General features: G+C 42.6%; 1 protein-coding gene across 1 annotated transcript in view; it reads right to left on the reverse strand.

Annotated features, from left to right (window-relative positions):
• LOC125900534 (fibroblast growth factor receptor-like 1) overlaps positions 1–13,530 on the reverse strand; it is a 39,597-nt gene that overhangs the window by 11,820 nt on the left and 14,247 nt on the right. The window contains exon 3 of the mRNA XM_049595583.1: positions 2,478–2,750. Within this exon, the coding sequence (XP_049451540.1) occupies positions 2,478–2,750 (273 nt within the window). The remainder of the gene's footprint in view (positions 1–2,477; positions 2,751–13,530) is intronic.

Raw genomic sequence — 13,530 nt, forward strand, 5'->3', positions numbered from 1 at the left:
TTCTTGTTTGGTGCAGGAGAGAGTGCATTGATTGGCTGTTGACATGTTCACCTCACCGAACTTTATTATTTGCACGAGACAAGACTAAAAACTTACAATAATATTCATATAACAATCGTATTTGATTTTATCTGATCTACTTCAAGTTGTGACAGCTTGGACTCACCACCCTACGATCAAGATCACTTGAGCACGCCATAATTCTAACAAAAATTTTGTGAATTTATGCCGACATTGGAAGTTTGTCTGTGACAGTGAAACTGCTTGAAAAGTCGTTCAGTGTAACAACACATCTGGCAGGTAGCAAATCACGAGATGCACCCAACTGCACTTTTTGTTGAAGACTGCCCTGACCAGACAGAGCGCTTTGTGCAGCTCGCTACGTCTTTTTTTTTATTGTTGCAAGGCAACCACCAAATCACATGTCCTTAGTTTAACTGCTATTTTGCTGTGAGGTAAACTCACGGTTAAAATCTGCATTAAAATGGGCAGGTGGAGGGCACTCCGGGGCTGGACACAGGGAAACAGAAACCGTGTGGGTACACGGGACCTTTAGATGAGAAATCACATGGAGTACCACCACCTGATCCAGAAACTTCGCCTGGATGATAGTTGGTTCTTATTTTAGGATGAGCTGGGGGCAGTTTGACAATCTGCTGGCAATTGTAAGGCCTAAATTGCAGTTGGTAAAACATTAGAAAGTAATTAAGGTGACAATTTGTTCAGATATATCTCTAGCTTGCCTAGTGGGCGATGTTGAACGCAAGCGAACATTAACTTCACACAAACCATGAACTCTACAACTCATTGTCATCACCAGCACAAAGGGCCCACCTCTCAATTCTTCCATTTGGACATGGGAAAAAAACACCACTGATGTCAGGCGCTTTTTACACTCTGGGCTGAAGTTTTTACACCTTGAGAGGCATTCAGGGTGCCAACTGCTTCTGCAACCATGGGGCATAGAGGGGAAAAACACAAGCAAGGCAAAAGCAGTGAGTAAAACGCCTCAGTCTCATTAAGACCATTACAAAAGCCACCCCAGGCTTCTAAAATGTGCTCTCCTAAGACTAGCGTAAAGAGACACCATGTAGAAACCCTTTTTTAAAATCAATTAAAACTGAAATGCCAAAAAGGAAAAAAACTATCTACAGATGTATTTGTCTGCTTTTTTGTCTGTATTCACCGCCAACTTGATAGAATCTACATTTATTTTTAGCAGTGGAAAAAACATTATATAGACCTTCTCCATCATATCAGTGCACCAAGGATTGCGACAGTCTCCAATCAACAGAGCCTTGACAGGGCCAGAGCCTTGTTATTCATCACATGATTGATTCTGAGTGCATTCCACAAAGATGTGTTTAGTGAATGTAAGAATTCAGAATGCAGACAGAGACATAGCCACGTCTGACTTTGATACTATATGGCACTACTGTAGTATGAACCTTGACATTATAGCTGGCTCCATGCCGCCATCTCCAACCTCTCATTTTAGCACAATCAGCAGACACCCTCTCTTTGAACTCACAGGCAACTTCACATTGAGGGGGACCCTAAAATAAACTTTGGTCCAGACTATTCCCATGCTTTAATGCAAAAATCACCGCTTTCTGAAGTTCTCTGTGTTTTCCACATCTGCCTGATTATGGCTCTTCTTCTGAAGCCTGGCTGTCACAAGACCAGGCTGCAGCTCCTCCTGCGAGAGCGAGAGAGAAAGAGCACAGACTCTGGCCCTAATTAGGCATCTTAGAGTAATTAGACTAAACACAGCCTTCACGCTCCACTCCGCTCATTCATCATGCTCTGCTCTAGCGCAGAGGAAATGCACTGTATGCACATGCACAAACGAGTAACACACTGGGTCAAACTGTGGCTTAATCCTCCAGGCCCCATTCACGAGCTGTGTGAGAGTCTGAAGACAAACCGGCAGTATTACACTGAATGTGTTTCTTATTGTGGAGCTGCAGACCTCCTGCCTCCACAGACTGTAGCCTAAGGAAAGGAAGAGCCTGAGATCCAATTGAGTCACAGAGGATGAAGTAGTATGAAACAATATCCCGTGCCGCTGTTGACTTTGGGCTGGGAGAGGTAGGGGGCTGCAACACATACAATGGACGAGAGGATCAACCACTAAACCTCCATAAATCCACTTGTTTCAGACCTTGACCTCTGGGAGTGATGCTGTCTTCTAACATTTGTGGTGAGACTGCAATGGAGTGTTACGACCATGGCTTCAAAACACCGTGGCGCAAGATGATGCGGTCAGATCGTACAAATTTAGGGGAGTGACTCAGAGTCATGGTCTCTGGTTTGAGTTACCAGACAGGTGACTTCATGTTTTATTGATGCTGAATCGAGCTTTTTAACAAGAGTGACACATTTTACAACCCGCAATGATCTCATCGCAGGGACCTGCAGGGCAACAGGTTACGCAAACACTCTAATGTGGTATACAAATCTCCATCTGCACTCACCAATGACGATGAGGGTATAGTTGATGTTGACGCTACCAAAACCGTTGGTGGCTTTGCAGATGTAGGTCCCTGTGTCATCTGCCTCCACCTCCTTGATCTTCAGGCCCATGCGGAGGATACGGAAACGGATCCAGCCGCTGTGGATGTTGCGCCCATCTTTGGTCCACATTATGAGGGGCGGAGGGTCTCCTTCCACGGGACACGGCAACTTAATGGCACTCCCGAGCCGGGCCGTCTGTCTGTGAGCAACTTTTTCAGACACCCGTGGAGGTCCTGAGGGCACACATACACAACAATGGTGAAGTCTGTGAAATCAATCTCTGAAATCCTTCCTATCATGCTCATTTTCAGGTTCATACTTGTATTTTGAGTCTCTACCAGAGCATTTTAGATTACAAGTTTCCCTGAAGTTAGCATGTAGCCTCCTGTAGCAGTGTATGTAATGTAAACATTTGCAGTAGTGTGACTGGAGCAGATGACGTTATAAAGAAATCTGTCACGAGCTGATGTCAGCTTCTTGTAACAGTAGGAAAAAATGTTAAAAACAGAGTATTTAAAGCGTTATGACACCTGACGTTTTTGTTCGCTTTTACATATGTTCACCTCATTATTTGAAATACTAGCCAAGTTTTATAAACATAAAGAAAATAAGGAAAAGCATAATAGGTCTCCTTTACTATGGTTTCACAAAAGGATAACAAATGATATGTTTGGATCTGCAGCCCACAATAACATTGAAAATGGGTTTCTGAAGCTGATGCCAACCTTTTAGATGGTATTTCAAATCTTCCACCATTTTCATGCCAAAAACATCAAAAATATGCTGTAATTCCCCACAATTTTATTCTTGTCAGGGTAAAATCAGGGTGATTATGAAACATCATCTAGTCCAGTGATTCACTGTGTTTTTGATCTATGATCCCTTTCAAGCAATGAAATCTCAACTTACGACCTCTCATCACAGGTTGCATACCTCTTCCAGTTTAGTGAAGAGGGTGCTTTTTTCATTTCAGATTATTTCAGCAAAGAGTAGAACAAATTCTACAGAAGAATAAATATAATTTGTGGCAGAAATATGGTATTACTAGCTGGCAAAAAAATCTCAACACAAACTCCATTCAGTAGCCATTCTGGCGCTTTAATCTAAACTTTGAAGCCAACATGGACAAGAAGTCCTTAAAATGCTCACAGGATGGTAATTTGAACATCTACATACATTTTCATGACATCTGGAAAATTGTGTGTGCTAATGAAGATCATGTCATTCTATCAAAAGTCTCCAGAACAGCTGTTGGATGGACCTTATGCTGAAATTGTTTTAGAGACTCCTGTTTCTGAGGTCTGGATTAAATTTCAAATTTCTGTCTCTTTTCCCTGGTTTTTACTGATCTAGCCTGGAGGTTCTCAGCCTTTTTCATGTAAAAGACCACTAAATTCATACACATGAAGTCACTGACCCCCATTTTATAAGATTTCACTTCAGCAACCTTCATCTGACAAACATTTGGTTGTTGGATTTGATTAAGAACAGTTGTCAAGTATAGTTGGGGAGGTAACTGAGGAGGAAATGAAACCTCTCAGATCTGATCCGAATAGTAACTCTTATGACTCATATTCACATAGTGTGCTGCAGGAGTCCTAAAACCCAGAAATTAGTTAACATTTCTTTCCATTCCCTTGTCTTAAAGTCAATGGGTTTTTGGTAAGATGCCTAAAATAAGATGGTTGGTGGTTAACACAAGCTTCACATTTTCATGTTTTGTTCTGCAACATAAAAAATGTCAGTAAATATACTACTCATACATTTCGAAGCCTTGATGTGTCTTTCAAAAGACAGTTGCTCACAAGTTGCTAATTGAGACATACCGAGCATGACTTTACAGCCAGTTGAAGTCATGCGAAAGTGGTGTAGTTTGTTTATGGCCTAACTTAAGCTCTTTACTTCTGCAAATTGTATTTATGATCCAAAAATCATAAAACTGGTGCTAATTTATGCAGATTATTAGATTAAAGTCTCTATTAAAAACCACCAAAATTGTAGAAGAAAATTTGGTGTAAGCTCACTTTACCATCAAGTGGCAGGTAAAACAATGGGGTGTGCAGATTAGGCACGTCAGTGGAAAAATCACTTTATGAAACAAGCATGGGAAGCTGTTATTGTAAGTTTTAGTTTTTAGGTACAGTCAGAGAGGCGCCTCCTTCATATCCAACATTTTAAAAAAAGATTACAAAATGAAACGGGTTTACTGAACAAGTGACATTGCAAAAACATTTTTTTAAGCATCAGAGTGGGCAGCTTGGCTGTCAAAAGTGTATTGGAATCAGCAAATAAAATAAAATATCCTAATTTCCCTGACTAAAGAAGATCTAAAAACAGCTCGGATGTGGGCAGATGGAATGAGATGAGAGGTAATTTGTCATCTTTTTGTCTGATTACCCAGAAATGTTGAAACCAGATTGTAATAATTGGACAAGCTCTGTCGTCCACTGCCTGCACAGAGAGGGTAAAGTGCTCTGGCTCTGGTTTTGCGTGCGAGAGATCAAAGCGATGAGGGGGGCGGGTCGCAGTGAGACGGACAGCAGCCTGTTCTCCCTGCTCCTAATTGGCTCAGGTCTGCTCCCTCAGATCTGGTGAAGTGGAGCGGGCCGAAACAACCTGTGATGGTGTTAGGAGGCCTGCACCGCTGCTTGCACAGCACCAGGCCTTCCATAAACCCCCCCACCGCCACCAAAAACTAAACAAAACCCTGAATAACTGAGCATATGAGACACAGAAGAGTAACAGGAGATCGGAGGAGTGAAAGACGGAGAGGAAATGCAACCAAACCCTATAGCCCTCAAAAGTACACAGTCTGTGCCTCAGAACAAATGGCCGGTCTAGTAGCAGTAAAAACAATGGGGAGGGTAAGTACACATGGCCTCTCCCAACACATACACACGCTCAAACGCACACACAGAGTCACATTCCTTTGGTGCATTTCACACATATGGTAAACAAAAAGATCATTATACTGATGGGGCTGCAGTGGGGGAAGGTGGCACAGGTAACCCCATCTGGCTGTTTTATTCATCACATTGCCAACAGATGTATCTCAGCTGAAGGTACAACATCTGGACTGCTGGGCTGGTGACCTTCAACGCTAAAAAAGCTGCACCCACTCATATTTTTTATAAGTCATGCCACAAAACTCAGTGGAAAAAAGTGACACTTGCGAGCGTCACACCGATGCAAACCTCCCTTCTTTTTCTGTTTCTATGTCTTTCTCAATCATGCATTAACACACACAAACTCAGTTTTCCTTCCTCTTCGTGGACGTCCTTTCCTGGTGCACAGCATGCACAGGAAATTGGAAGTGTCATTGTTTATGTCTGTGGAGAAAATGCAACCACAGTTTTTTTGGCTGTTGTCAGCTGGCCCATATCTTACTCCTCTGCTACCAGGAAAGCAGAACAGAGGCGCTCACTGTTCAGTCTCTGACTCTGCAGACTCTGCCTTAGGAACACAAACAGGTCACAGCGCTGGCTCAGGGCTGCTGGAGCTCATATGGACTGAATTGATCCTTAAAGGCTGAATCGCCTTGTAAAAACAGAAATACATTTCTGCCAAATCTAGAACAAATAGGCTTCAGTTATCTTCTGACTTACGGTCCCACAAGCCACTCAACCATGTGCTCCTTCTGGATTAATGGAGGGAGCTGACATACAAAAACAAGGCCTGATTCATGTCAAAGGTCTGGCTGAAGCAAACTGTCAAAACACATTGAGCCAGCGTAGGCACTGCTTCTGTCAAACAAAGATTTCTTAAAGCAGGAAAGACATTTTTGATTTATATTCTTCTCGAGAAAATCAAAAGAGACGGGGCAACATCTGAATTCTCTTTTCAGTTCATAAAAATATACAACGGTGCACTACGAAACCTCTCTGCAGGGATGTTTGCAGGATATTTGACACTCAACTCCTGCCTTCTAGTGGAGATCCTTCTTTGAATTTCTTTTTAGGCCTCTTATCACTTCACTTGTGTGTTTTTGATTTGTATGATCAGATGGCCTTTTGTCCGTGGTGCAGTGAAACTCTGGCTAGATTAGTTTGTTTGGTAGACGGTGATGTCTTTAAAGGTGCTTTATCATTTTTGCCATATGACTGTTATTAATTATTCAAAGAAACTGTTTGACATTTTGAGGAATAGGCGTCTTCGCTTTCTTGCTGAGAGTAATGCTGGCATTACACCAAACAATTTTTCAAGTGATTTGGCACAGGCAAATTTCCAATGTCACAATAAGATCACGAGAACTCTCCCTAAGGTGGTGCGTGCTGCAGTGATCTCCATCATTTGGTGTAAAGAGGTCATAAAACTGAGCTGTCTTTTTTTCTCATCTTGATGTTCCAACATAATCAAACATGTCTGATGTTGTCCTAAGTTTTTAGTCTTGGCTCATGCAAATAATGAAGAGTAGGTCCACTCTCGGCAGCAGCGAACTGTGCAGACCGTAAACACAGAGGCGACTCCAGGGAGGCAGAAGAACGCAAAAAAAGTCTTGATTCTCTTGGACTGTGGAAACGGAAGATAAACTGCTGGAGGTATACAGTGAAAAAAAGTCTGTGTTTAATTCATCCTGTATCTGATCTACCAACCAGCGCTCATTTCAGGTAGAAATCTTAATTTTTTAAATGGTCCCCCTCTCATTCCCACAATCTCCTCCCACTAAAATAGTGCTGCTAACCAACAGAGGCTGGTAGCGAGTTAAGGCGACAAAATCACAGTTTACAGTTTATCTTTATTGATTATATTGATGCCGAAATGATAAGAATGCTGTCGACATATGACACCTTTTATCTTCTGCTTCTAGAGTCATGTGTTTTTTGCAGGAGTGCATGGAATTGTTAAAATGTCGTATTCCTTAAAGGGACTTTGGTGTAATATTTTCCACCAGGAGCAGGATGAGAAATAATCGCTGAAGAAATCTAGCTGTAGTCTTAGTAGCGACACTGCAAGATCCCCTGTCTTTGTAAAATCTCAGTGTGTGACTAAAAACTCACGTTATCTTTAGATGTGTAAAGGTGCCAGACTGTAGTCCTCTAAAAGTCTTTTCAAAGTCTTCTAGTGTATGATCGGCATTCGATGAGAACATCAATACCACTCATGTCTAATACACGACTATAAATAATGGACAGAGTTCCCATGACGGCACCAGCTGGTTTGTGGAGTGCCTTTTTTAAGCCTCGAGATTGGAATTTCAGCCATCACCATCTTGGTTTTTTGGAGCCAGTTGGACAGTATCTGGATGAGAGGGTGGAGCTGTGGATGAGCGAGGGGTGGATCTGACTCACAGAATATCCGTAACTTTAAGCCTTAATGACATTTAAACAGGGGATTTATATAAACATGGGGGTCCTTGGGAACTGACTAGCTTCCATTAGAGGTTTTTGGCACTTCCAAGTTGGCTTCATTTTTCAGCCCGGGAGGTTGCCACTTGGTCTCAGATTGGAAACGATCTTCCCATCTAAATAACTCTTGGGGAAAAAAAATCAAAAACATTCAATCAAAAAAAAAAAATCTTATTTCCAATAACTACTCCTTTCATTGTGATAAAGGTCTATGTGATCTTGAACCTGGGTTATTTAGGATGACTCCATGTACAGGAATGTACAACAAATGATTTCCTCCCTCCATCTCCGCACTTAAAAAAAACCCTTTGAAGTCCTTTTGAAAAACAAGGCATGAAGAGGTGCTGAAATCAAGGACATCGTCTGAATAACTTAATAAGTATCTGTGCTGTGTGCATGACCACGATTCCTTTCTTCAATAGCCGCTCTCCTCCTCCTCCCCTCCTCCTTCGTCTCCTCCCTCTCAAGGACAGGTTCTCCTAACCTTGGAGTTGAAAGCTCGGAAAGTGCCACACAGAGGCCCTCTGTAAAAAATATCAGATTCTGAGAGAAACTGTTGCCATATCTGTTTGATTGTAGGATACATGACTTCACTTTCATCTGCTCTTTTAGCTTTAGTCTTCTCAGGCTCCCTCCTGGTTGCTGAACTAAGCGTTATGATCCTCTCCTGAGGCTGTGATGAATGGGAATCCACCCAATTTATGACAAACTGCTGAGCGCTTCGGAGTATTTACTCAAATTGTTAGAATTGTTAGCTGCTCTGTAAATGGAAAATGATACACATGACCATATGGGCTTTCCCATATTGCAGCGTTGGTGCGGCGCTCCTTATTATAGCCGAGCCCCATGTGTGAATGGAATCTTTCATAGCACAGGAAGAGGAGGAGGAGGCCTGGCGACTCTCAGAATTAGCTCTGTTTTTCTTTGCTCAATTTGGTGATGGATTATTTTAAGAGAAAGGGGCACATTCAATAAGGGCCATTCTTGTGATCCAGACTAAATATAGCCATTTTTACGAAACCTTGTGAGCAGGTTAATGAACTGTTGATCTGACGTGCACGCATCCGTGGAAGGAAATAAGTGGAAGAAGAGTGACATAAAAAAAAGACTACAAAGGCTGCCAGACTTGAGCAATGCTCAGATGTGCTGGCACCTCTCTCCTCATTTATTTTCTCTTTTACTAAACACCTGTGGATTTGTAATGATGTGTACATGCATTCTATCCTTATATACAAAGCGCTTTGGTCTTTCTACTCATTGCAAACACGTCAATAAAGGAACGGCTTGGCTGCTGACAGCCGCTCCAATAGCGAACACCTGGAACTTACCCAACCGCAATGAGAACAACTTGATAATGCACGCAACACTGTCTTCCAATACAGGATATAGTTATTCAAACAACACTGTTAACATCTTCTAATAAAAAGGATTTGGTCCTTAATCTCCAGCCAACTGCAAGAATTTCTTGAGCATCAAAAGGCTTTTGCACACTGCCAGACTGTAGTGATTCATTACTTAGATAAACACTGATCTGAGCAAATGTGTCTTCAATATGGAGTATTTACATAAAGGATAAGAGGCAGAGAGACAGATAGAAGTTGGAGAATGCTTCCTCCTGCTCAGCAGCACTGTGTTAGCTCAGCAGACTGTACAAGAGCAGACAGACCTCGAACACAAGAGAGGAAGTTTAATGGAGCCTGTGCTTCCAGGGAAATATTCTATCATGCATCTCTTAAAACCTCAGGAGCACTTATATAATACAAATCAACAAAATGGATGAGGAAAAAAAAGCTCAAGGAACACGAGAGGGAAAGAAAAGAGCTAAAAAAAAACCCTACATGAAAGCTAGAAACCAAATCCAGAGTAGTTTACTTGAGACTGGAGGGATTGGGTGAAGGCGAAAGGTGAGGCAGACTCCGCAGCTCGGGGAGTGTGTGAAAGGCCAGAGCTTCTGTTCAGAGCTTGGCTTGGCTATACATTTCACAAGCAGAGATAAAAATCGGCATAAAACAGCGAGAGAGAAAGAGAGGAGGGGGGAGAGCCACCTTGGCAAATCAAGAAAGGAGGTGAGGTGAGGGATGGGGATGGAGGGGAGGAGGCGGGCAGGGGACGGGGGGCAGTGACAGAGGGTGAAAGGGGATGGGATACGTGGAGTGGCGGTGGAAGCTGTTCTGACAGCAGCGGGGCAGCCGAGGGTGAAGAATGCCGTCTTTTCTTACCCCTCCAGACGTCCTGCCCAGCAACTTCACCCAGCGTGGTAATCAATACCCGTTATTTTCCCCTCTCGGCTTTCCAATCAATAGATAAGAGTGGGGTAAGACCAGCCAGGACAATGGCTCTTTCTTCGGCACCATCAGATGTGGGCTGAATAGCAACTGCTTCGGTGGTGGGAATGGTGCAGGAGGAGCTATTAGGTGACATGAGGGACGAGAGAAACAGCAGGAAGGGGGCGGAATATAAAGAAAGAGGTAAAGAGAATAAGATGCTCCAGTCGATCTGTCTGAATAAAGCAGAATCACTGGAGGAACATCGCTGCTTGTTTGCTGCGGATCTGCTTCCTCCACTAATGCCCCCCCACCCCCCGACCCCCAAACCAACAGGCTCCCGCCGACCCCTCATCAAAAGAACAGAAAAGAAACAGAGAGAAATTACTCCAGCGTCATAAAGCTTCTGGAAACATCTCCATCACGCGGCCGACCCTTAACAGGCCCTACTGTGGAGCCTTTGAACTCTAAGCTGCTATATTTCATTAAACTTGACTGCCTTCTCCCGGCCCCAGCTGCCTCTGTCGGAGAAAAGCAGAGTGTGTGTGTGTGTGTGTGTGTGTGTGTGTGTGTGTGTGTGTTTCTATTTAGACTCCTTAATACTGTCATCTGTAGCTCCACACAAAATAAATCAGAGAGATCAGTGAGTAACTATTTGTTTGTCAATAGACTGGATAGATATTGTTATTTATTTATTCTATATATTGATTGGGGAGGAGTGCTGCAGGAGTTGAAGGTGGGATATTGCTATTGTTTAAACAGAAAATCATGAATCTATTATACTGTATGACATATGCACACTTTGTTAAATACATTTTGGTTATTAAAAAATCTATATACAAAAGTGTGGCTATTGTAATCATCATCTACAAGACAAGATACATGAGGTGGCTTACAACTTCCTCAGCCAACAGTCCATCTATGTTTAAGTTAATTTTGTTATTACAATCCAATGAGCTAAAACTTATTTGTAAATTAGGTGCCTTTTTGAAGAGCGTCCTTCCTTTATTTAAGTAATACATTTGTTTTGTTTTTGTTGCCAGGATGAGAGAATATGTACAGCCTTAATACTAGCTATGTTTGTATAATTGTTTTCGTATACCTGTGCTCCATACCATGTGATCATGGTCGTGAGTTAAATAAATGAATGAATGAATGAATGAATGAATGAAGAAATCCTCCGTCGTATAGCTTATTGATACTTCGATTTTATGAAATGCCCCTTTTCATTCAGGACTTTCCATGAGGACTCCATACCTCCTCAAGCCTGGAAAAGTACAGAGTCCTTATGGAAAGTCCTTAACTTGAATTAATAGAGGCCTTTCATATGATGTTTTTGGAGTGGCCATTTTGTCTTATTGCTGGATAGTGCACACGAGTTTCTGTGGAACAGTTCATAGTTTGCTTTTCCAATTTTTTACCTGGTCTACCACGGAACAGAGAGTTGGCTTTTGAAAATGGCCATGATTTGGGGTTATTATCATTAAAATTACCCTTTATGAGCCTTATTTTCTTTTCTCTGTTGCTCTGTTTCTCTGGAACATGCTTTGTTGACTTATGTTGTCTGTATTGTGGTGAATGGGAGAGATGGTGCCGTGACAACGTACCAACAGCAGGTATTAGTTTCACCTTGCACACAGTAAGTGTGCGCATGTGTGTATCATCATGACAAAATGTGTCCAAGGAGACATTAATTGTAGCAGGAACTACCACAAAAGCTGTTTTGAGTACTCAGCCAGGTGTCTGACAGATTTTGTCAACACATCAGCATCACAACCATGCAAGATGCAGTCACCAAAATTTACATGTGTGTAGTTGAGATCAAAGTGAATGCCAAGTTTGAAGATGGGTGTGGTACAAGCAAGGGAGCAGGAAGTAGGGGAGAAGGAAGTATGGAAGGGGCCATTGGCCACCCCATTTTTCACCCTGGCCAACAGTTTAGTTTAGTTTAGTTTATTTAGTTTATAAAAAGGACAGCGTGCACGTACATTAGTTGTTTACAAAAAAAAAAGATTACTTTTTGAGTGCTGTAGAGAGTCACTAATGGACAGCTCCCTGGCAGAGACAGAAAAGTAGCTTGACGACGAGGCAAAACACAAGGTTGACTTTGAATATAAAACTGTGTGGACCTTTAACTGATGACTTAGGGAGAAATCTGGACCCCATGGCTGGACCAGTTGGGAATCCCTTGTTTAATGCATTGTTGGTTTTGGTCTTCTCATGGGATTTTGTTGACAATAACAAACATACAGAAGAACACCAAGGTTATCATTCAATGTTATCTATATCCTTCTGGTTATGTGTTCACTTTAAAGAGACTGGCACAGGAGTATAATGTAAATAGTTTAAGTAAAATATAAGGCAAAAAACAGACAATATTCAGTCACTCAGTTTCTGAAGGAATTGTATACATAAAGTCATATTCTTAGTAAAAAGAAATCACTGACACACTAATATAGTGGCAGGACTTTTCATGCAATTGTAAGTAGGTAATTCACTGGTCTTGCCCTGTCAGACAGAGCACACAGTGAGTGGCACTCTAGTCGCTTTATCTCACTCCATTAGGCTAAGGCCCGGTGCACACACAGGGGCTGAGTGTGTGCTTAGGGCCACTTATCAGGGAGGAGGCAACAGGAGGGAGGCTGTGAGGGCAGAGAAAGGCCAGATAGAGTGACAGACAGAGACAGAGAAAGAGGGGTCAGAGGAGGGGAGAGAGAAAATCAAGCCAAGGAGAGAGAAGTGCAGGGTGAGGGTTAAACAGAGGAGGGTTGATTTTAGAGAGTGGCAGGGAGCAGAGGCTAAGATGGCAGAGAGGCCTCCTTTAACACACTGCTCATAAGGAGAGGAGGGCTGCATGGGGGAGTGAAGGGGGATTAGGTGGGCCCAGGCGGCAGTAACCAGGAATCCCAACAATCTCACACCCCACTCCCTGGCCCAGGCTCAGCCTCAGCCACATGACACACTCAAACAGACCTCTCTCTCTCCAGCACAGAGCAGGGCACCAGCGAGCACCTGTTTGTTACTGTCTGTCTCACATGTTTGGAGATGGACTGACCACTTGGCACTGAAAGGGACATTGTGTGAAAGCGCACACGTGTTTGGCAGCTCTGGACCACGCCTGCGTATTGTCTCTTACTCACTCTCACAAATACACACAGAAATTAAATTTAGAAGTGAAGTTTATATAGTAGTCTTCATGCCATAGCAAAAAAGGGTTGTTGAAGTTAAGAGCCTTTAATTTAGATTAGTATTTAACCACATGCTCCTTCCTCCAGAGCAACGGTGCCAAACATCTTCCTGAGAGGTCATGAGACTCAGCAAAACAGGAAAGCAGGAGAAAAACATTTATTCTACTCAATATTCAATTGTTTTCCCCAGCTGTTCCTCTGATCCAGTGGTTTCCA

Source organism: Epinephelus fuscoguttatus, linkage group LG14 (genome assembly GCF_011397635.1).
Source record: "Epinephelus fuscoguttatus linkage group LG14, E.fuscoguttatus.final_Chr_v1".
Classification (NCBI taxonomy): Eukaryota; Metazoa; Chordata; class Actinopteri; order Perciformes; family Serranidae; genus Epinephelus; species Epinephelus fuscoguttatus.